We start from the raw sequence: 23,664 nt of genomic DNA on the forward strand, positions 1-23,664 counted from the left end.
TTTAAGAGCTATATCTGTGTCTCCGCCTGGTTTGGTTTTATTGTTGCTTCAAGTTTTCTTGCATTTCAGTGACTGGGTTTTTAACATGTCTAGCTTTCTAAGACAGGGGTCCCCAATATGGCATCCGCCGACACCTTATGTGGTACCTGCCACGTGTTTTCAGAAAGTGGGCAGAGCCAGGTGGGGCTCTTTCCAGCATAGTTTCTGATAGGTCATTGGAAATCTAATTGCCTGTGCAGATTAAAATAATGTTGCTTTGGTGGCACCTGCACTTGGACTTGCTCTGGGTGTTTGTGTGTATTTATTTATTTATTATTTTAGATTTCTACCCCGCCTTGCCTGCGCATGCCTCCCACGCCTTGCCTGTGTATTGCCTGCACTCCACCCCCCACGGCAACCATTTTGTGGTTGTGCTAGGGTTGCCAGGTCTGGGTTGGAAAATACCTGGAGACTTTGGGCGTGGATCCAGGAGAGGGCGGGGTTTGGGGAGGGGAGGGGCCTCAGCATGGTACAAGGCCATAGAGTCCACCCTCCAAAGCAGTCATTTTCTCTAGGGGAGCTGATCTCTGTCAGCTGGAGACCAGGTATAAAAGCGGGAGATCTCCAGGCCCCCCCTGGAGGCTGGCAACCCTAGGTTGTGCCCACCACCCTGTGTCAGAATTCCAAAGGTGCCTGGAGGGTCAAAAAGGTTGGGGACCCTTGTTCTAAAGTTTCTTTTCTTTTCCTACTTTACGTTTGTGGATTCGAGATGTTAAGATTTGATATTGTTGATCTTTAATGGCTTTTAGCTATTATGCTAGCATCCTAGGAACCAATTACTGGTTAGAAAGCAGAGTCACACAGTCAAAATAAAATATCTCTGAACCTTTTTCGAAAAGCAAAAAGTAGCTGAGGAAGGCTGCAAGAGACTGCCCGCCCTTGCTTTGCTGGCTTTTCTCTGGGTAATCCTCATTTGAAACAGCAACCTAAATTTAAATCAACATTCCAAGCTTTGAACAGAAAAGAAAAAAGAAATCTCTAGCAGTTGTAGATATGACCTTCAGAGAAAATAAAATTCATTTTTTATTATCTTTGGAACAATTTATCTAATGCCTTTTTTTTTCCCCTTCCCACTAAAGGCATGGACCTGCCGCTGTGAAAACTGTTTACAAATGTTCTTTTTCTACATTTAAATTGATTTTCTGAGAGTGAGATAGGCAATGCACTCTGGAACTAATTTGAATTTTCCTCTAATTAATATTCAGACTCAAAATATGTTATCTTTGCATGACTGTGCAATTATTAAGGGGGAAAATATCATCCATGAAGGTAATTATTTTTCATTTCCCTCTTTTCTTTTCTCTCCCCCCCCCCTTTTTTTACTGGCACCTCACTTTTAAACAGCATAGTCTGTATCTTTTTTTTTTTTAAGGCCATGATTGAAGAAGCCATCACAAGAGCAGAATCTTTTTCCGTGATGTACACGCCATTTGCAATCAAAGTCAAGGCTGAAAAAATCGACAAGTTGAAAGAAGCTTTTACCAAAAAGCACCCAGATTATGTGGAATACATATATACAGGTAATAAAGGTGACATTAACAAACACAAGAGAATGGTCCATTTAAAGTTAAGCACTATAATGCCAGAACACAGGGGGATCCAATCAAGTGGATCGGCAGTAGATTCAGAATGGACAAAAGGAAGTACTTCTTTACTAAGTGGGTAATTAAATTGTGGAATTCACTGCCAGTAGCAGTACTGATGGCCATGATCTAGGGTTGCCAGCCAGCAACTGGCACCCAATGGGAGACCAGGGAGTGAGGACATGGGAGGGTACCATCAACTGAGCAGCATGAGTTCATTTCCTGACAAACCTGGAGGTGACATCATACCGCTCTATGATTCAGTGGAAACTCTGTGGTTTTACTGTAGAGTTTCTACTGAATCCTGGAGCGGGTTAATTAATTAATTATCGTATGGCAGTGGGTGTAGTATAGCCAGGAGATCCGAAAATTGTCTGGTAGCCTGAAACCCTAGCTCTTTTTCTGGGGAGCTAGGTTTATTGTTTGGGCTGTGAGAACTGTGACTGACCCAAGGTCACCCAGCTGGCTTCAAGTGGAGGAATGGGGAATCAGACCCGATTCTCCAGATTTGAGTCCACGGCTCTTGACCACTACGCCAAACTGGCTCTCACCTACAGCGGTATGATGTCATTTATGGGGTCACCCTGGAAATGTCATTGCACTGTTGGCACAATGGCTTTTTTCTTCATTCCTCCCCACACACTGGCCTACTGAGCAGCAGATGAGGGAGGTGGGTTGCAGGCAAGAAGTGTCCCACCATAGTAGGGGACCATCAACCCTAAGCAGAGATAGCTTTAATAGGAGGTTAGGCAGATTCATGGAGTATAGATCCATCAACAGCTACCAGCAACGGCAACCAAGGGGATCCTCCACATTCAGAGGCAGTGAGCCTTGGAATACCAGGTCCAGGAGGCAACATCTGGGGAAGACCTTAGCCTCTAATCCCCGTTTGTTGGCTCTCTGGTTGGCCACCATGTGAAACAGGATGCTAGGCCAGATGGCCCACTGGTCTGATCCCAGCTGGGCTTTTCAAACATTCTTATGTTGGCTTTGTATCCCAGTCATGTCAGTAGAAGAGCTAAACCAGGATGAAGTGTGCTCCTGCAGACAACAGATTACAGGGTGATTATCAGAGTGAGTGCCCACTTCAGATGTGCAGTATCATGGGAGGACCAGCAAATTGTCAGTAAATTAATTAGCAACTGTGCATCGCAGTGATTTCAGTGGAAGAGCTATGCTGGGGTAGGTTGGCCTGCGCAGTCCGCTGGCGGGGGGGGGGGGGGCTTTTCCTTTCCTTTTTTCCATTCCATTTAAATGAATGCCATAATGACGAAAGGCGCTCTCCTTTTTGTATCTCAGATCCCCACGGACTTCACAGTTTGCCCCAAACTGCAGACTGGTCTTGCCCTTCTCCCCAGTCGTATTTGCTGACACTGGGTTTCAAAAACAAAGAAGTCGGGAAGTTCCTGGAAAAGATGTCCTGCAGGAAGCTGCCTGCGTTTTCAGGTAACTGGGTGGGTTGTGGTTGTTTTTCTCCCCTTCCTGTTGCTTCCTAAACTGGCAACCCTGCTCCTCAGCTCCTTGTACAACGTCAGCTAGGGTTGCCAGCTTCAGTGTGGGGCTTGGGGATCTCCCAGGATCACAACTGCTCTCTAGACTGCAGAGATCAGTTCCCTAGAGAAAATGGCTGCTTTGGAGAGCGGACTCTGTGGCATGATGCCCTGCTGAGGCCCAGGGCTGCCAGCCTCCAAGTGGCACCTGGAGATCTCCCCTTGTTACAGTTGATCCCCAGACGACCAAGATCAGTTCCCCTGAAGAAAACAAATGCTTTGGAGTTTGGACTCTATGGCATTCCACCCTGCTGTGGTCCCTCCCCTCCCCAAACCTCTCCAGGCTCCCCTCCTCCAATCTCCGGGTATTTCCCGACCCTGCGCTGGCAACCCTACTGAGGTCAAAGCCCTCCCCAAACCCCACCCTCTTCGGTCTCCACCTCCAATTCTCCAGGAATTTCCCAAACACATGTTGGTAACACTAATGTCATTAGATGCTAGAATATAAGGAAGAGGGAGTATCCAATCAACTTCCGTTCATGTTAAACTTTCCCTCTTTGATCTAAAGCTTATCTGTTAGAACACGAGTGTTTTCAATACTAACATCTTGCACTAACTCTGGAATAGAACTAGGCAGGGCTTTTTTTGTAGAAAAAGCCCAGCAGGAACTCATTAGAATAATAGACCACAGCCAACAGGAGAAACTCCTTAGCATATTAGGCCACACCCCTGACAGCACAGCTCATTGGCATATTAGGCCACACCCCCATGTTACCAGAAGTGTGGTCATCCAGCCACACCCACCTTTTGCTCGTTATTCTGTTTACCTTGTTTGTTGTCAAAACCCAGGGCTTTTTTTGTAGCAGGAACTCCTTTGCATGTTAGGCCACACACCCCTAATGTAGCCAATCCTAATGAATTTCTGCTGTTGGGTGTGGCCTATTATGCTAATGAGTTCCTGCTGGCCGTGGCGAACTCGGGAGCCAGCCGGAACGCCGTTCCTGTGCGTTCCTGCCCAAAAATAGCCCTGGAACTAGGTAACACACTTCCTGGGAGGAGGGCTAATTCTCCCATGGCCAATGCGGACCAAGGAAGATAAGAGCAGCAAGAGGGAAAAGGTTGGGTTATACATTGCTATCCTTGCCCTGATGCCCGTCCACTTGTTGGGGCTTGCACAATTTGAAGAATATCCTGTTCAAGGAACCAAAGAGAAAATACAATGCGGATCAAATTTTAAAGTTAGGATGAACTAGGAGTGCATTCAGACAGGCAGCCAATCCCGCCATGATGCCGGCTCAAATGTGATCCCGATTTTTTTAATCCATCCTTGCACGACCAGACACCTCCAGGGGAATCGCCTTACTGCGCGCTGCTTCTGCTGTGGATTGTCCACTGAAGGGGGAGTGTGCGATGGCGTTTTTAAAAACTTTTTACGCATGGGCATGACTGCGCGTCCTTGTAGATCCACGCATGTGCAGAATCAAACGTTCAAAGCACCGTGTGAGGGACGCGTAGCCTAAACGAGTTCCAGCCATCCCCCTTGCCATTGAGATCATACTCACTGGAGGGACTATTTTGCATGTTGAAAGACCCATCCCCCCTCCAGCTCCCACTGCACTATGTGATCATCCTCAAAATCACGGGTCATTCTTAAACATTAAAGTGTTCATGGTGCTAGATCAGGGTTCCGCAGCCTCGTTTTTAAATGCGTTTAAGCACATATTGGGTGCCCGCTCGGGATGGTCTGACGTCAGACCACCCCAACGGGAGGATTGCGCACTGGTGGAATGATCAGACGGGTGAAAGTGCACTGTTGTCCCGTCGGGTCCAGAAAACTCTAGATTCAAAGTACTGTCTTTTAAGTCTGGATAGGAGGCACGGCAAAACGGGATGTCCACGAAACAGGGACATTTCCCAGATGTTTGTGTCTAGTCGTGCATTTTTAATCCACCAGGGAATCCTGCCTGTGGCAGATCTAAAGAGCCGTCTGAACGGACTCTAGGACATCTTAATTGCTGTCCAGTTTTACTATGTAAATCAGTTAGAGAACTTCTTTGGTTGAAAGGAGCTATATATACATGGGACAGTGGAGGGGGGGAATGAATGGTACTATTTGCAGTAGATTGTACATAATGTTTGTTACTTATTTTTTAGATACTTATACCTAAGTTATATGTTAGACCTTTATTGGACACTTGTTTATCCATTCAAGATGCACTGATGATAATTTTTAAAAAATCAGCTGTGACTCTCTCTTTTCAAAAAAATCTCTTTAGAACACAAAGCACCTTTCAGTCCTCTTACAAAAGAAGAGGCAGGGAGACACCTGGAGACCATTGGGAAAAGGATCTTGCCAACAATAGACTTCATTAGAGGCACCAAATTAACCGTAAGTGTCAGAGTTTGTTTCATGGTGTGCTTTTCCCTGTAAACAATAAAAGATCTCCCACTATTACATCTGATACCCAGGTGATAGGTATCTGCTCACCTGGAGAAAATGCCTGCTTTGGAAGGTGGACTCTATGGTATTATACCCCACTTCCCCAAACCCCACCCTCCTCAGGCTCCACTCCCCAAATCTCCAAGTGCTTCCCAACCTGGACCCGGCAACCCTACTAGTTATTATTCCATTATGCTAACATTGCATATACGCCAGTTTGGTGTAGTGGTTAAGTGTGCAGACTCTAATCTGGGAGGACCGGGTTTGATTCCCCACTCCTCCACTTGCACCTGGCTGGATGACCTTGGGCTAGCCGTAGTTCTGATAGGAGCTGTTCTTGAAAAAGAACAGTTTCTGTCAAGAGTTCTCTCAGCCCCACCTATCTCACAGGGTGTCTGTTGTGGGGAGGGGAAGGGAAAGGAGTTTGTAAGACGCTCTGAGACTCCTTTGGGTAGTGAAGGGTGGGGTATAAATCCTATATCTTCTTCTTCTTCTTCTTCTAATCACCATTTTAAAAAAACCAACCCTATCCTCCATGAAAATGAGTTCATTCAGTCTTCACCTATAAGACCAGAAGTGGCTTTTCTGATTCAAAGTCTGGCCTCCTTTCCCTTCTCAGAAAGATTTCCAGGGAGTTTCCCCTCAGACTCTCCTTTCAGCAGAGAAAGACCTCCAGGGCAGATGTGTCTAGGGAGCCAGGGAGTTCATTTCAGGAGGACCGAGGAACTATACCACAGCTAGGTATAATATATAACCCCTCACTCCTGGATCCACTTCAGTCCGGCTTTCGCCCTGGCCATGGGACGGAGACGGCGCTGGTTGCCCTTACGGACGACCTCCGGAGGCATCTGGACCGAGGTGGTGTGGCGGCACTGGTGTTGTTAGATCTGTCGGCCGCGTTTGATACGGTCGACCACCAGTTGCTGATCCACCGCCTCGCCGACGTGGGGATACGGGGGCTCGCCCTTCAGTGGCTTGCCTCCTTTCTCCAAGGTCGGGGACAGAGAGTGGTAATAGGGGAACAGCAGTCCCAGAGGCACCCACTTGAATGTGGTGTGCCTCAGGGGGCAGTGCTTTCCCCGATGCTTTTTAACATCTATATGCGCCCTCTCGCCCAGATAGCCAGGAGGTATGGGCTGGGTTGTCATCAGTATGCGGATGACACCCAGCTCTATCTGATGTTGGGCGGCCGGTCGGGCTCCGACCCGGAAGATCTGAACCAGGGATTACAGGCCGTGGCTGAGTGGCTCAAGCTGAGCCGGTTGAAGCTAAATCCAGCGAAGACGGAGGTCCTGGGCGTGAGTCGGAACGGCTTGGGGTTGGGGCTCCCTCTCCCGACCTTCGATGGGGTGCCTCTGGTACCAGCGTCGGAGGTTAGGAGTTTGGGAGTGCTCCTGGACTCCTCCTTAACTATGGAGGCCCAGGTAGCAGCCACGGCCAGGTCTGCCTTTTACCACCTGAGGCAGGCCCGGCAGCTGGCCCCCTTCCTCAGCCGCGACGACTTAGCTACAGTGATCCATGCGACGGTCACCTCAAGGCTGGATTACTGTAACGCTCTCTACATGGGGCTGCCTTTGTCGTTGATCCGGAAGCTGCAGCTGGTGCAGAATGCGGCGGCCAGGTTGCTGATGGGCCTCCCTAAATGGGGCCATATCAGACCTGTGCTGAAGGCGCTGCACTGGCTGCCAATAGCGTACCGGATCCGCTTCAAAGTGCTGGTACTTACCTTTAAAGCCCTATATGGCCAGGGTCCGACCTACCTGAGGGACCGCCTTTCCCCGCATATACCCCCAAGAGCACTTCGGTCGGGGACCCAGAACCGGTTGGTGGTTCCGGGCCCCCGGGAGGTAAAACTTGCATGGACCAGGGCGAGATCCTTCTCAGTGGCGGCCCCTACCTGGTGGAATGAGCTCCCGGATGAGATCAGGGCCCTGCGGGACCTTGTGCAGTTCCGCAGGGCCTGCAAGACGGAGCTCTTCCACCAGGCTTTTATGTAGGGGCCGCCGCTACCACCACCACCAACGGTGGAATTTCCAACGGGATTTGGATCACCCTGGGATGTACGGCCTACCCTGCGCGACATTAATACCTACTGGAGAGTGGCACCCCAATTGGACTGACTGAAGATCAGAGACGCCATTTTTGCTAAAGACCATCTTGTCATGAAGCACTTATTTATTTACTGTTATATTTAATTAATGTTATGCTTTTATTGTTTTATGGATTTTATGTATGGGCTGTAGCCCTCTGGAAGCCGCCCTGAGCCTGCTTGCGGGGAGGGCGGGGTAAAAATGTTTAAAAATAAATAAATAAATAAATAAATAAATAATATTAAAATTCTGCCCTTCGCACATAAAGGAACTTCCGAAGTAACTTCCCGTTTAGGCACAGCCATTTTGTCAATCCCTCTCAGTACTTTTTGCAGAGCGGGTTTTGTTTTCAGTGCTTCAACTTTTACTTGACCTTAAAAATAGAAATCTGAAGAATAATAATAGGTTTTTATACTCTGCTTTTTTCTACTCTAAGGAGTCTCAAAGTGGCTTACAATCACCTTCCCTTCCTCTCCCCACCACCTTGTGAGACAGGTGGGGCTGAGAGAGTTCTGAGAGAACTGTGACTGGCCCAAGGTCACCTGGCAGGCTTCATGTGGAGGAGCGGAGAATCAAACCCGGTTCTCCAGATTAGAGTCGGCCACTCTTAACCACTGCACCACGCTGGCTCTTCCATTTGCATCGAAACTAATTTTTTAAAATGACATTCATAACATATTCTTCATAAAGTAATCATTGGGGATGGGGGAAGCTTTTCCTCAGAAGTCAGCAGAAGATTAATTTTAGAACGTACCTTTCAGCCTACAGTAACTATGTGCCCCTCAGTCACGCTTTTTAAGGGGGAGAGGAACTGTTCAAGCAGAGCTTAACAAGGAAATCATATCAGTTGTATGAAGAGAGGAGACAGTCAAAATAAAACTACTTATCATTGATTTGAGCAGAACCTCTGCCAATCTAGTCCACAAGAAAGGAACGGAGCAGATACTGAGGGAAAGCTTGCGTCCTTTCTGGTAAACATCTTTGTGTAGCGATCATGAGAAGACAGCACCCTTGACCCCAAAACTGGATTATAAAGGAATCTAGAGCTGACATTACAGGACAAGGACTACTCTGTCATTTCTGTCTAGACGCTGATGAAATTGGACACTTCTGTTTGCTGCAATAGTAGTCCAATTTTTATTTGAATTAGACGTGCCGCTATTACATATCTCACACAAACTGCCTTAGTGCTCATTCCACGGAAGAATGTGCTTTACAGGACATTTTTCCTCCAAGTTACCTGCTATTAGCTCTCTGAATTTCTTTGGGGTTTAAAAAGATGAGGGTTTTATGGAGGAAAAATACACTCTAGTTGAAAAGATGCAATTATTTTTTGTAAGATCTAAAATACTTTGCTAGCGGGGTTTTGTCCCTTCCTTGTTTGAAAGACACTGATGGAAGCATTTCAGGACAAAATAAAGAAGAGGGGATTAATTAACACCCCAACACTACAGTCCTAAGCAGAGTTACTGTCTTCTGGGTCTGTTGACATGAGTGGGATGAGAAGGGTGTAACTCTGGTTAGGATCTTGTGCAGATTTTTTCAGAGCTAAACTGGACTGTATTCAATGGACCTTAGTCTCGGGGAAATGTACATGAAGATTGTCCTGTCAAGCAATCTTCTCATTCATTTAAAGACATGAAACAATGAAAACTTTCCATTCAAAGGCCCCGGTCACACGGGCCGGATATCGCGAGGGGGAGGGCGTGGCTGTTTGCCCCAGGGCAAAATAACGCGCGGTTGCGCCAGCAGAAGTACCGTGGAGGTCCCATGGAAGGGGGGAGGTGCCGAGCACACCACAATCCTGCGCCGCGGCAAAGAAGCGGCGTGGCAAACGGGTGTTTTGTTTTCCGGACACCAAAGTGTGCGCATACCCCGTTGGGTGCTTGTGCTCATCCCGTGGACAGTTTTTAAAAAACACCTTTATACGAGGGGGCATGGGCGGGCGCCGGAACTACCACCGGAAATGCAATCAGACGCCTGCCCTTGCCCCACGGTTACCAGAAACTAGTACCTACGAGGTACTAGTTTTTAACCACGCATCTTCAGCGGGAAGCCTCGGGTTCGCCACGGGAGCTTTACGCTTCCCAGATGTGGCGGTGAGATCACGCCCGGAAAATCTGCCTATCTTCCGTCTCTCTAGCGTGCCTAATGCTCCGTGTGACCGCAGCCAAGGAAAGCTATTTATAAGGCTGATTTCAGTAGGAGAGCTACAGCGCAATCCTAAACACAGTTATACTCTTCTAAATCCATTTAAGTCAATGGGTTTAGAGGGGTGTAGCTTAATGCAAACCAAGTAAGGTGAATTTGTAGCCCATTAGCAGTAGTTAAATCTCTGTGCTTCAGTTTAAGTGATAGGGCTTGGGCTTTATTATTTATTTATTTATTTATTATTCACATTTTTTATCCCGCCCTCCCCGGGCGGGATAAAAAACTATGTTATTATTATAAAAAACTATGTTACTATTGTTATTTAACTATGTTAAATAACAATAGTAAAAGTCTAGGACAGATTGGGCCAGGGATCCTGGAGGCTTTATGCCTTCCTATGGGCATAGAGGAGGGGTCACTGGGGGAGGGGAGGTAGCTGTGCATTTCGTGCAGGTTTCTGTGTAATTGATTTTTTAAGGACTTCAACCAAATCAGGAAAAAATTACAGACACAATTCACGCTTTTGTATATAGACAGCCAGTCACATGGAGGAAGTTTCCATCGGCTGCCATCGAGGTTTTTAGTTGCACTGAGTCACACACAGCGAGTTCCAAGCATACGTCCAGCCATTATCGGAAGTAGAATGCTTGTACGTGCCTCCCGTGTGGCTCTGCTATCTGCACCCAGGCAAACTGTGTCCAGAGCATTTAAGTTAAATATACTGGTTAGCTCATGTGCCATCCAGTCACTCTGGGAGTTCTACCACGAGAGATCATCTGCTTACCAGTTGGACTTCTCTGATGGGTATGAACATCTAGTGCCAAGAGAAATATGTTATATTCAGAGTGACTGAATTTCAATGGCTGGGGGTGGGCCTTCATTTTCATTGGGAAATATGCAGATTTGCTTTTTATGAACATTAAATGAGTCTGCCAAAAACAAAAGGGCAAAAAGAGGTATTGATAATGATATTTATTTGTCCAATGATATTTATTTGTTTGCTAATGATATTTGTTTGCTGGAGAGAGAGAGGTGGAACGGAAAAAAGTTAAAACTGCTTTCTTTCTCTGCTCCCCTCACACACACCCACACCTCAGGCTTACCCAGGGAGGGGAACACTGGCTGGGGAAGGGAAGACTGATCGGGGAGGCACACCTCCCCCTCGCTTCCCCAGCCACCCTTCCAGGAGTGTGAAAGAGCCGCATGTGGCTCCTGAGCCGTAGTTTGGCCACCCCTGGTCTAGATAGATCCATCAAAAGGCTTTCTTTTTATTCTCTTAATCAGGGCTATTTTGGGGCAGGAACGGAGTTCCAGCTGGCTCCCAAGTTGGCCATGCCCAGCAGGAACTCATTAGCATAACAGGCCACACCCAACAGCAGAAACTCATTAGGATTGGCTACGTTAGGGGTGTGTGGCCTAACATGCAAAGGAGTTCCTGCTCCAAAAAAGGCCCTGGGTTTGGACAACAAACAGGGTAAACAGAATAACAAGCAAAAGGTGGGTGTGGCTGGATGACCACACTTCTGGTAACATGGGGGTGCGGCCTAATGTGCTAATGAGCTGTGCTGTCAGGGGTGTGGCCCAGTATGCTAATGAGTTCCTGCTGTTAGGTGTGGCCTGTTATGCTAATGAGTTCCTGCTAGGCTTTTTCTACAAAAAGAGCCCTGCAGTCTTAATAGAGCACACACGCACCCCGCTTGCCCCGCTCTCCACCTCCATAGTTTGCTGTCCTCACAGTGTTCTATAGAGGCTCTGCATTGCACCTTGCAAATACTAACCCCAACTGTGGCATTTGGCCATATTTTCCTCCTCTAGAGAAACATTTTCAGTACATTTTGTTTGACAAAAATAACTATTCTGTAAAAGACATCATTTAGAACACCTGAATTTAACGACAAGCAACATTTTGGATGTTAATTACTTCAAAGGTTGTGCATTTTTGGTACTGAATACACCATAATTTGGTTTTAATAAAATAGTAACCTACATTCAACCATCTACACATATACAGTTATGATTCTTTATGAAAAAATAAGGAATTATATTACAGCTATTCATTAACAACAAGTTACTGATGGAAATGAAAGAACAACTTTGATAGTGTAAACACCTTGAGCGCCAGGAGCCACAGTATCCCATCTAGAGTTGCCAACCTCCAGGTGGACAACAAACACATGGAAAACATGGCAAGGTTGAGTAAACATGGAAAAACACTATGTTAAAACAAAACACACAATTCTGATATGCTACTATGCCTTCATATATTCCTTTAAATCATATACTTAAATATACAATAAAGACCCTAGTGTATCGTATTAATTATAGTACATTGATAACAAAAACCTAAAGAACAATATCTATCTTGTAGAAAAGTCCACAGCTACAGAGACGAATATGCAGACAGGATTCAATTCTGTAGACTATCTTTCTTTCTGATGAAAGATGCAGCAGTCATCAATGCCAATATTGTAGACTGTTTTGCTTTCCAAAAAGAGATACAGCAAGCATCAAAGCAACACGCCTCCCAGGCAAAAGTTGTGTGTTTCGAAAAATTCTTCTTCATGCAAATTATTTTTCCTGGAACTGAATTACAAATACAGGATAACACAATATACTTTACATAGAAACTGGGGGGGGGGGGGTAAGCTAGCTTGCTGCACTCACCCAAAGCTCACAATGCTACAATGCACAAGTCAAGCAACTGTAGAAGTCTTCTCCGGTTCTCCATAGGAACAACCCAGACAGACCACTCTAATAAAACACGTTTACTCAACCTCCAGGTGGAGCCTGGAGTTCTCCAGACTACAGAGATCAGTTCCTCTATGGCATTATAACCTGCTGAGGTCCTTCCCCTCTCCAAATCCTGGCTCCCCAGGCTCCATCCCCAAAATCTCCAGCAAGTTGGCAACCCTAACCCACATCTCCAGCACAGACAGCCCAAAACAACCAGGAACTGCCATGATGTCACTACCTGTTCTCTCACATATAGCAACCAACTCATGCCATTAGCAGCCCTGTGCTGCAGCCCAGAAGCCCATTTGCCCATTGTCCCCTCTGCCCAATTCAAGCCAAGTTCCAGGGCAAATTCAGGCACAGGCCCTTTCCAAAAGCCTTTCAATCACAGATTCAGGCTGCTGCACTCTTCCTGCAAAGTTCAGACTTGAGGTGACTGGACTATCAACATTCCAGGTGTGCTGCTTGCTGTATACCTGGGCAGAGACCAGTTTCCCAGGTCTCACTAACATTTCCTCCATGATGCACAGTTTGCCTGCCTGACTAGCTGTTTTTCCTCCTCAACCTTTATCCTTTGTCAGCCAGCCATTTCCTCCCACCTTCTATCCCCCTTCTGCTGGCCACTCCCAGTTCCTGGCTCCTGAGGACACCCCTTCTCCCAAAGAGACCCCTCCAGCAGAGAGCACATTTCCTCCCTTTTTCACTGGGGTTTGGATGTTCTGGAGTGCGTCACACCCATTCTACCTTTTCTCCTCCCCCCCCCCAACCCCGGTCAGTGTTCACTGGGTTCAGACAGGTAGTGAGGCTTCATTACATCTGTGATGGATTGCAAAGAAAAACAGGCTTTTTGAAATGTCACTTGTGTTGGAGATTCAGGGTGTTAGAGAGTACATCTTCCCTAGAGAGAAGAGGTTATGTGATTGGCCGCTCTACTGACTCCCTGATTGGCCAGCATCAGCTGAGAGAGGAAATAAAACAGCTGATCTGGAGGGGAAAAGATTCATCTGCCTTTTGGTCTTTGTCTGAAATCTGACATCTAGGTCAGTAGCCAGAGGGTTTGGCTTCTAAGGGAAGAGACTTTGGGAGTCAGTGATTTCTGTCAGGGAACTGTCAGAAAAGTACTTCTGTAGAGAGAAGAGGGGGACTCTATTGTCTTAAATATATTAGAACTACTCTGAGGGAGAATTTAGATTCTCAGTTAATAAAACTACAGAACAGCTTTATACAGACAATGGATACTGGAGAAGGATTTGGCAGAAGGTCTGGGTACTTAGAGAGAACTCCCATACTAGCCAAATAGTAAAAGGAGTTATTGCTTCTTAGGGACAATGAGAATAACTTCCTGCCAGTGAAAGGGACTGGGAAGAGAACCCTGGTCTGTGATAAAAGACACCTCAGGAGTTAGTGAAAAACTGTAATATCTAAAGGAAAAACCTAGAACTCTGAAGGGAGAAATCTAGAAACTATAAGCAAATGCTATTCTCCAGAAAACAGTATTAAGAACCTTTTAGTGCTGAAATATACTAAGTAAAGCACCTCTCATTGAAAAGACGTTGAAAACAAACTAAAATACACTCTCTTGTATGATCTAAGATTTTAAATCTGTATATAGTGTGACGTTTTACCTCAGCCTTTCAAAACCTTGACAATCTCCTGTTATATATATTTCCTGCCTGTTCACTAAAATATTATTTCTGTTTTGAAAGTTACTTTTTCTCAAGTGCCATTTCAATAAGGATTTAAATTTAAGACAAGTCAGCTCCTGTATTTTCCCTCTAGTTCCTGTGCTGGGTCAAAGCCTAAATTAATATCTGTGACAGGGTGGGACAGTTAAAACTTATAAAATAAAGAAGAAATACACACTACTGAACAGATTAAATAGATTAAATCTATTTATACCCTGCCTTTCTCTGCAGTGTGAACCCAAAGTGGCTTATGTTATGTTATCCTTTTCTCCTCCTTTTATGCTCACAATAACAACCCCTGTGAGGTAGGTTAGGCTCCAATCACGTGACCATCCTACAAGTCAGCCAACGAGAGATAATCTGGGCTGTGATGTTTCCATTCCCTTCATTTTTTGGCGCTGCAGCTCCCATTCTCATCCTGAAGTTGGCGGCCAGTTTTCAGACACCTGCCTTTATTTTCTGATAAACTATGCCGGCCACAGAGAACCTGTTTCTATTGCTAATAGCGGGGGGGGGGGTCGATGTTCCAATTCCCTTCGTTTTTGGCACTGCACCTTCCACGATCATTCTAAAGTAGTGGCCATTTTTGAAGTGCTTAGCTTTATTTTCTGATGAGTTAGTTATGCTTCTCATAGACCGATGGGCAGACAGACAGGCACGTCCTTTTGTTATTATAGGTACCTGGTATGGATGCAGTTAAGAAGTTCTTTCCCACGCCAGCACATTCCCCCAAGGAATGCTTCCCCAAGCCTCATCAGTAGCGCTCATGTGTCAGTCATTGTGATGAGCCTCTACACTTAGTTTGGTTTTTCTCACCTTGCCTCCTCAGAGCTGCAAGGACCCGCTTCACAATATTCTGACAATCCTTGCTGAGCGAATGGATCAGTGTGGCAAACACATGACAGAGGTTCTAAATGTAGAGAGAAATTATCGGCTTTTCCTTTTTATAAGCTTCTCTTTGAAAGAAACAAACCACTTATAGCCCGCCGACTTCAGAGACAATTATTTCTGTCATTCGTAGTCTACGAGTGCAGGCCAAGGTTTTGTTTTGTTTTTTAATTCCCGTCATCGATTCGTCATTGCAAGTCCTGCCCACTGTTTCGTTTCTTGCCTTCATGCAAACTAGAGAGGCCTGGAGCTTGTTAGGCCTGCCAATGAGTTGTTTATTCATTTCCGTCCCCTCAAAAGCCCATCTTCAGAAACCTTACACTGAGTTTGTTGCTTACTTCTCGTCCCCATTTATCTGGTGCCGAGTTCTTGCCTCCGCTAAATCATCCAATTCCTTCTGCCTAAAGCCTCCATTTAAGTTTGCTATTTACTTAACCTTCACTGTACCAGGATGAGGAGGTTTTAACTTCATCCATGGCCACTTTATTATTTTCTTTACCGCAGCTTAGTAGCCTCTTGAACTCCACCGTAGCTCAGGTAATTCTCATCATGGCGTTTCACATCCCTGTGGGCTCTTATTGCTGCCAGAAGCAGTTATTTACACTCTCTTTCTGCATTTTTTTCCTCTGCCACTGAAACACAACCCCTGACAGCGTTCAACCTGCTATAATCCCTTCTTCTTAAAGATAAGAATTAGACTTGAGGTGATTTCTTCCTTTACTTTCTGGCAGCACTGTAGGCTTATATTAAAACACCACCTGCTCCCTTTATAAACCTGCCAGCACCTGAGAGGTCCTGCTTTGTGTGGCCACTAGAGACGGGGCCTTTTCTGTTGCGGCACCATGACTGCAGAACTTCCTCCTCATTGCCCTTCACTTCTAGCATGGGATAAAGGCAGCCTTCTTTTTTTTTTTTTTGCTTTTTTTTTATTCCATCCTCCCCCTTGACTGTTGTAGTTCTGCTGCTCTGAATCCATTTAAAGGGTTGTTCTTAGGGTTGCCAACTTTGGGTTGGGAAATACCTGGAGATTTTGGGGGTGGGGCCTGAGGAAAGTGGGGTTTGGGAAGTGGAGGGGCTTTAATGGGTTATAATGCCATAAAGTCCACCTTCCAAGGCAGCCATTTTCTTCAAGTGAACTGATCTCTGTTGCGTTGAGATCAGTTGTAATAGCAGGAGATCTCCAGCCACCACCTGGCGGTTGGAAACCCTAGTTTGTCTTTTTAGATCTTTTCATGCTGATGCCAATTATATTATTGCATTTTGAATGTGTCGGTCTTTTTTCACTGTTATGGATATATTCCTTGTTTTAATTATGTCAGGAGCTCTGTCGAGTAGCTAATTCATTGGCGAGTGTGAGGTAAATGCTGCCATTCTGTTGAGCAATAGCCAAATCCGATACCAACTCTGTAAAAGTTCCCTGCATTTAGTAAATGAGCGCATTGGAAAGAAAGGATCTGTGTGGCCCTCCACCTAATGTGATCCTTAACTACACGCAAAGAACTTTTTCTGTGAGGTAGACTTCAGAAATACGATACTCATGCTTGGTCATCACATTTAGTGCAGCCAGGGGTCATTTGCTGTGGGAGCGCACAGGAGCGGAGCTCCGGCAGTAAGGAGCCCAAGGGGTGGGCACATGCAACAAGCCCCACCCCCTGCTCCCAGCAGCCCTCAGTCGGGCCTGGAGGAGCAAGAAGCAGCCAGGAAAGTTGCAGAGCCCCGGCCCGCCTTCAGGTACAAGCTCTCCCTCCTCTGTGAGGGCAGATCTGCGCGTCCTCCCCCCCCATAGCTAGCAATCCAAAACAGTCCAGTGGCACCTTTAAGACTAAGCTTTATTCAGGTACAAGCTCTCCCTCCTCTGCAAGGTCAGATCTGCACGTTCCCCCCCCCCCAATAGCTAGCAATCCAAAACAGTCCAGTGGAGCCTGAGCGGTGGGTGTTGCCTTCTGAAACACTTCCGGTGATGTCAGGGGGTGTGGCATATGCAAATAAGTTATGCTAATGAGTTATTCTAATGAGCTCCTGCACCTCTTTTTCTACAAAATGAACCCTGAGTGCAGCCTTTGGTCTGATCCAGCAGTGCCACTCCTTCATTACCAAGAGTGCAATCCTAGGCAAAGTGACACCCTTCTAAGCCCATTGATTTCAATGGATGAGGGTAACTTGGCTTAGCAGCACACTGTTTGCATACGGCACTATTTTGAGAAACCCTTTTTTTTAAAAAAAATCTTTCAAAAGATATTCTTTCAGTGTCATACTTAGGTTAGGCACCACAAAATGTGGAACAGAGTCAGAAAGTTAATATGCAGTTAACAATGGTGGAGAATCCCCAATTCTCCCTTCCCTTTTTCACCAGGCCGATGACAAACCTTGGCACAGGTACTACGTCATATTACATTATGCTATTACTACTAGAGGAGGAGATTGGATTTATACCCCACCCTTCACTTGGAGTCTCAGAGTGGTTTACAAACTCCTTTCCCTTCCCCTCCCCACAACAGACACCCTGTGAGCAATGTTCCCTCTAAGCTGAGTTAGTGTGAGCTAGCTCACGGTTTTTTAACCTCCGGCTTACACATTTTTGTCTTAGCTCAGAAAGGATGGCTCCAAAGCAAACGAACTTATGCAGCAGCCAAATCGCTCGCTCACAACTTTAATGCCAGTAGCTCACAAAATTGAATTTTTGCTCATAAGACTCCACAGCTTAGAGGGAACATTGTCTGTGAGGTAGGTGGGGCTGAGAGAGCTCTTTCCAGAACTGTCCTTGAGAGAACAGCTCTGACAGAACTATGGCTTGCCCAAGGTCATCCAACAGGTGCAAGTGGAGGAGTGGGGAATCAAACCCAGTTCTCCCAGATAAGAGTCCACCCACTTAACCACTACACCAAACTGGCTCTCAACACCAAACTGGCTCTCAACACCAAACTGGCTCTCACACACTACTGTGTGTGTGTAAAGTGCTGTTAGGCAGACTTATGGTGGCCCCAGCAAGGCGCTTCCAAGGCAAGTGAGAGGCAGAGGTGGCTGGCCATTGCTTTCCTCTGTAGGGCCTTCCTTGCTGGTCTCCCAGAGCTGTCAAAAGGGTGAAGCAAGGGCAGCACAAAGCTGAGGGTTACAGAAAAAGTATATCATGACTAAAATAAACGTCGTGTTGTTATTACTCTTGTTATTTATATATTTACCTTTTTTACTAAAATAACTACTATGAAAGCATGGGGGGGTGGCGGCGCAATGTTGTATTCTTGCCCCAGGTGCAAAGCTAGGTAGTTATGGCTTTGTGGTCTCCCTGCCCTGCTTAGCTTCTAAGATCTGATGAGATTGGGCCATACCCTGCCGACATCCCTCCACCACCACCACCACTACTACTAGTACTACCACTACTACTAAATAATACTAATAACCAGGGGTCATTTCATAGAAAAAGGGGTGCAGGAGTTCATTAGCATAACTCATTAGCATAACTCATTTGCATATGCCACACACCCTGACATCACTAGAAGTGTGTCAGAAGGCAACACCCACTACTCAGGCTCCACTGGACTGTTTTGGATTGCTAGCTATTGGGGGGGGGGAAACGTGCAGATCTATTCTCACAGAGAAAGGAGAGCTTGTACCTGAATAAAACTTGGTCTTAAAGGTGCCACTGGACTGTTTTGGGCTGGGGGGTCGGGGGGGCGCTCTGCAGCTTACCTGGCTGCTTCTTGCTCTGACTGAGGGCTGCTGGGAGCAGGGGGTGGGGCTTGTTGCATGTGCCCGCCCCCTGGGCTCTTTACTGCCGGAGCTCCGCTCCTGTGCGCTCCTGCAGGAAATGACCCCTGCTAATAACAGTGGTGGTGGTGATGATGGTGGTGGTGGTAACGATGATGATTCCTGATACTGCTAGGCACGGCATAAAATTTTAAAAAATAAGAGAGTACCTGTCTACAGGCTTCTGTGAAACAGAAAAAGTCAAGAGTGTGAAACAGAGAAGAAGATCAGTGAGGAAAAACCCAAGTTACTGTCCCAGAATTTTGACATACTTGTGTTATGGTATATATACTAAAGCCATCAGCAGGTTTCAGAGACAGATTCTTCCCTAATAAGAGTGACAGTGTATTAAAGCAAGCCATAAACCCATGTGGCTCTTCTCCTTCCTTCCCCCCCTCCCCATTGAGCTGCCTGACCTACCAGTAGTTATTTCAGGGTCATCCTTAGGTACACAAACTAGAGGATGCCAGGCATTAGGGCACCTTGCTTCCTGACTGACTGTCTTGGGTCAATCATGGGTCATTGTATTTTCTTCTGGACTCCACTTCCCAAGTATAACAATGCTACACACAAAAAAGCAACCAATTTTGTTTACCCAGCTACTTAACCTGGGATGAAAGCAGCGAGCGGAGGAGCTCTACACCTGCCAGAAAGCCCTGCCGTTCTTTCTTCTCACTTCAGCCTCCGACAAATTCCTTTGAAAGGGCGAACAAAAGGAGAAGCCAAGCCGAGTTCAGGAGCTGCCGTTTTTTGGCTAGCTGAACACGTAAACAAGAGATCTCATCTGAGGCAGGCAACCAGACCCATGAACATCATCAGAGTCACAGTTGCTCGCTTTAAGCCTGTCCCTATACGTTTTTCAGGTTCAAATCCCACAGCTTGCCTGCATTATCAAGGTTACTGTTCAGTGCTACGGATTCACGTTGACTACAAACCCGTTGTAGAGATTTATGTATTACAGGGATTTTTTTTTTCCATCCCTAACATTTCACTGAAACGGCCAAAGCATTTTTAAAAAAAGAGGATTATGGAAAACCTCGACAGCGGGAAGAAAAATTACATTCTTCTTAGCTATCTCCTCACACTTGCGTATCTGCTTTGAACACTGTGGCTTTTTTATTGTTGTTGCTCATGCTAGAAGGAATGATTAAAGGATGTCCTCCATGACAGCAGCATTATCGTAGAGTTTCCTGGGCCTGGTATTAGAAGTGCAAACATGGGGTGATAAGGTGCAGTTTCAGCTCTCAGGGAGGGGGGGAAGACGGGCACCAGTGTTCCCTCTAAGCTGAGTTAGTGTGAGCTAGCTCACAGTTTTTTAGCCTCCGGCTCACACATTTTTGTCTTAGCTCAGGAAGGATGGCTCCAGAGCAAACTAACGCATGCAACAGCCAAATCGCTCGCTCCCAACTTTAATGCCAGTCGCTCACAAAGTAGAAATGTTGCTCCCAAGACCCCACAGCTTAGAGGGAGCACTGGTGGGCACCATCGAGGGTTGCCAGCTCCAGGTTGGGAAATACCGGGAGGTTTGGGGGGGGTGGAGCCTGGGGGAGTGAGGCTTGGGGCGGGGAAGGACTTCGATGGGCTAGAATGTTATCGAGTCCACCTTCCAAAGCAGGCGTTTTCTCCAGGGGGGCTGATCTCTGTCCCCTGGAGATCAGTTGTAGCCCCAGGAGGTCTCCACCCACCACCTGGAGGATGGCAAGGCAACCCCCAGCACCATCCCATGGCATCTGCCTAACCCGTTTGCTTTCCGTTCCAAACCCAGGAGACTTTCTGTGCATGTTCGGGCATGATAGAAAAACTGCAGCACGCCAGCCTCCTCGGGCGCTTGCAGCGCTTCAAGGAGCAGTCCCAACTGATTAATCAAGCCATGGCTGAGCTCGCAACCATCCCCTATCTCCAGGATATCAGCCAGCAGGATGCTGAACTGGTAAGCAATTTTCTTTTGGTTTTGTTTCGAATGTTGTTATTTCTCCTGGCTTGGGGGGGGGGGGGGGAGAGAGAAATTAGCATCACTTTGAAAATTCGGGTGCAACAGTTTAGCAGAGTTGAGTTAATGCTGGTCACAGATCATGCATAGAAAACGTCCATGAGCGCATGTGTGAAGCGCCATCAAGTCACAGCTGACTGATGGCGACCCCAGCAAGGGGCTTCCAAGGCAAGTGAGAAGCAGAGGTGGTTTGCCATTGCTTTCCTCTGCAGAGTCTTCGGTGGTGGTCTCCCTTCCAAGTACCGATCCTGCTTAGCTTCTGAGATCTGACAAGATCGGCTATACCACGCCACCTTCCCTGCCAGAAAAATATCCATAGGCGTAGTTATACTCAAAACATCCACCCTTAAATCCGTTTACAGTACAAAAATGCCACTGAAGCCAAAGGAATAACGTGATGTTTGTTCGCTTTGAATTTCTTGAATGCTTTCAAACCGGAAATTAGCGATGCTGCTGAAGGTTGGGGTGGGGTGGGGGTCTAGTCATGGCAGAATTAAGAGTTCGCTCCCCCTGCCCTGAAGGCATCAGAAGCGAAGGCCAAAATCTACCAAAATCTGGGCCCAGCATAGAATGACTTTGCCTTGGCGCTGTTGCTCCCTGACCAACTCCTGTTCTCCCGTGTCCCACGTACAACACTGTTTCTAATTCAGAAACGACTTCCCAAAGCCTCCTTAAATAAGAAGGCTTTGCAGTTCCTCTGGAACTGTGCCAGCGCAGGAATCCTCCTGACCTTTTATGGGCGAAACTTCCAAGGAGCTGTGGCCGAGAGAGAACGTGCTTGAGCTGCTGGCAAATCTAATAGATTTCCTGTAGGGAGAAAACACTGTGAAGACCCAAGTTGGTGAATGGGTTTGTACTGGGAGAGGTGGACCTTCAGGGATCTGGGTCCCAGGCAGGGCTTTTGTCAGGAAGAACAATACCTTGAACCGGACCTCGAAGCAAATAGACAGCCAATGTAAATTACACAAAACAGGGGCAATATGATTGAACCTCTTAGATGTAGTTAGCAAGCAAGCAAGCAGCTGTGTTCCGTAACAACCGAAGCTATACCAACAGAAGCCTTCAAAGTCCCAGAGAGTGCACGTTAGAACAGTTGAGTCCAGGCTTCAGGTTGTGGAGGCCTCAGTCAGCATGGCCAGCTTGGCAGAGTCTAGGTAGGGAGCCAATTCCCACACTAAATGTAGAAAATAAATGCATTTCTTCAGAGGTCATTTCGGGGGGGATCGCAGGGGATCGCAGTTCCCCCGGGTGAGGTACGGGGGGGCGGGGCACACAACGAAGCCCCGCCCCCTGCTTCCGGCCGCCCCGCTTCCGGCCCTCATTCAGCCAGGAGGAGGCAGGAGAAGAGGGAGGGTAAGTTGCTTCCTCCCTGCCTCTCCCCACCCCTGCCTGCCTGGGGCCAGGGAGGGCCTTTGCGGGGCTTCCTTGCACTCCCGCCGGCCTTGCAGGTCCACCGCCGGGCCCCTCATGGGGCTCGGCAGTGGACCTGCAAGGCCGGCGGCGGCGGCCGGGACCGTTGGGGGCGGGGTGTGTGGCCTTATGACACACTTCCAGTGATATCAGGGGGTGTGGCATATGCTAATGAGTTATGCTAATGAGTTCCCCTAGCTCTTTGTCTACGAAACGACTCCTGCATTTCTTGCAACTGCATCTTCCAGCAACAAAGCAGGATCTAATAGGTGAGACCAGTTGAGCTCACGGTAATGACATCTCAAAGCAGCTGCTGTGGAGAGGTCTGAACTTCACTTGTGTTTCTAACTAAACACAACCTTTCATGTGGCAGCCAATGCAAACCAAATACAGATGTGGGGATACAGAGACCCCCCAACCTAGGGTTGCCAGCCTCCCGGTGGGGCCGCTGCTGTGGAGAGGTCTGAACTTCACTTGTGTTTCTAACTAAACACAACCTTTCATGTGGCAGCCAATGCAAACCAAATACAGATGTGGGGATACAGAGACCCCCCAACCTAGGGTTGCCAGCCTCCCGGTGGGGCCTGGGGATCGCCCGCTTTTGCAACTAATCTCCAACTGATAGTGATCAGCTCCCCTGGAGAAAATGGCTGCTCTGAAGGGTGGACTCTATGGCATTGTACCATGCTAGGCCTCTCCCCTCCCCAAACCCCACCGTCCCCCAGATCCACCCCTAAAGTCTCCAGGTATTTTCTTTCTTTCTTTTTTGACCCCCCAAAAGGGGAATTTTTTTTATTTTTGCATTTTCTATACACTACAAATATGGAATGGGGAAAGGAATACTAATGCCCTATCACTATTACTATGGGAAATGGGTCAGGGAAATCTAGATACATATAGTCTACTGGATAGGGGAAGGAAAACTACCATTCTATTCTAAATCTCCTACTGGATATGGGGATAGGGTAAAGACTAATACAAATCACGATCTGAAAAGCTAAAAGAATAGATTTTTAACCTATTAGTACAGGTTATACAGAGATTAGTTCGATTATAAAAATATAAAGTTATTAGCTTGGCACAATTACTGCCCTTGGCACTCATGCTTTAGTTTAAGAGTCTTTTCTTCTTAGATATCTTCGTTTTCTGCAGTTCAGGAGCGGCCTCTCCTTTCTCCGATTCAGATGATTCTGAGGACGAGGAAGTTTGGCTTCTTGAGTCCTGTGAGTAGGACTCCTCTTCTTCTTCTTCCTCCACATCCAGTTTTAAATTCTTTTCCTTCTGCTTCTTTTTTACATTAAACATTTGATCCATAAATCTTTCTGCTTTCGGAACAGAGTCAATTTTATATTTTTTTATCCTGGTAATTAAAACTGAACCCTTCCGGGAATAGCCATCTGTACGGTGTTTCCTTTTTTTGC

At 46.8% G+C, this 23,664-nt stretch overlaps 1 protein-coding gene across 1 annotated transcript in view; it reads left to right on the plus strand.

The window, feature by feature from the left end:
* Positions 1–1,383: 1,383 nt before the first annotated feature.
* Positions 1,384–23,664, plus strand: part of LOC107112927 (spermatogenesis-associated protein 16-like) — a gene marked incomplete at its 5' end in the record, with an annotated part of 66,009 nt that continues 43,728 nt past the window's right edge. The window contains 4 exons of the mRNA XM_015414137.1: positions 1,384–1,559; positions 2,922–3,068; positions 5,389–5,501; positions 20,609–20,773. Of these exons, the coding sequence (XP_015269623.1) occupies positions 1,384–1,559; positions 2,922–3,068; positions 5,389–5,501; positions 20,609–20,773 (601 nt within the window). The remainder of the gene's footprint in view (positions 1,560–2,921; positions 3,069–5,388; positions 5,502–20,608; positions 20,774–23,664) is intronic.

Source organism: Gekko japonicus, unplaced genomic scaffold (genome assembly GCF_001447785.1).
Source record: "Gekko japonicus isolate JY-2015 unplaced genomic scaffold, Gekko_japonicus_V1.1 scaffold4548, whole genome shotgun sequence".
Taxonomy (NCBI): Eukaryota; Metazoa; Chordata; class Lepidosauria; order Squamata; family Gekkonidae; genus Gekko; species Gekko japonicus.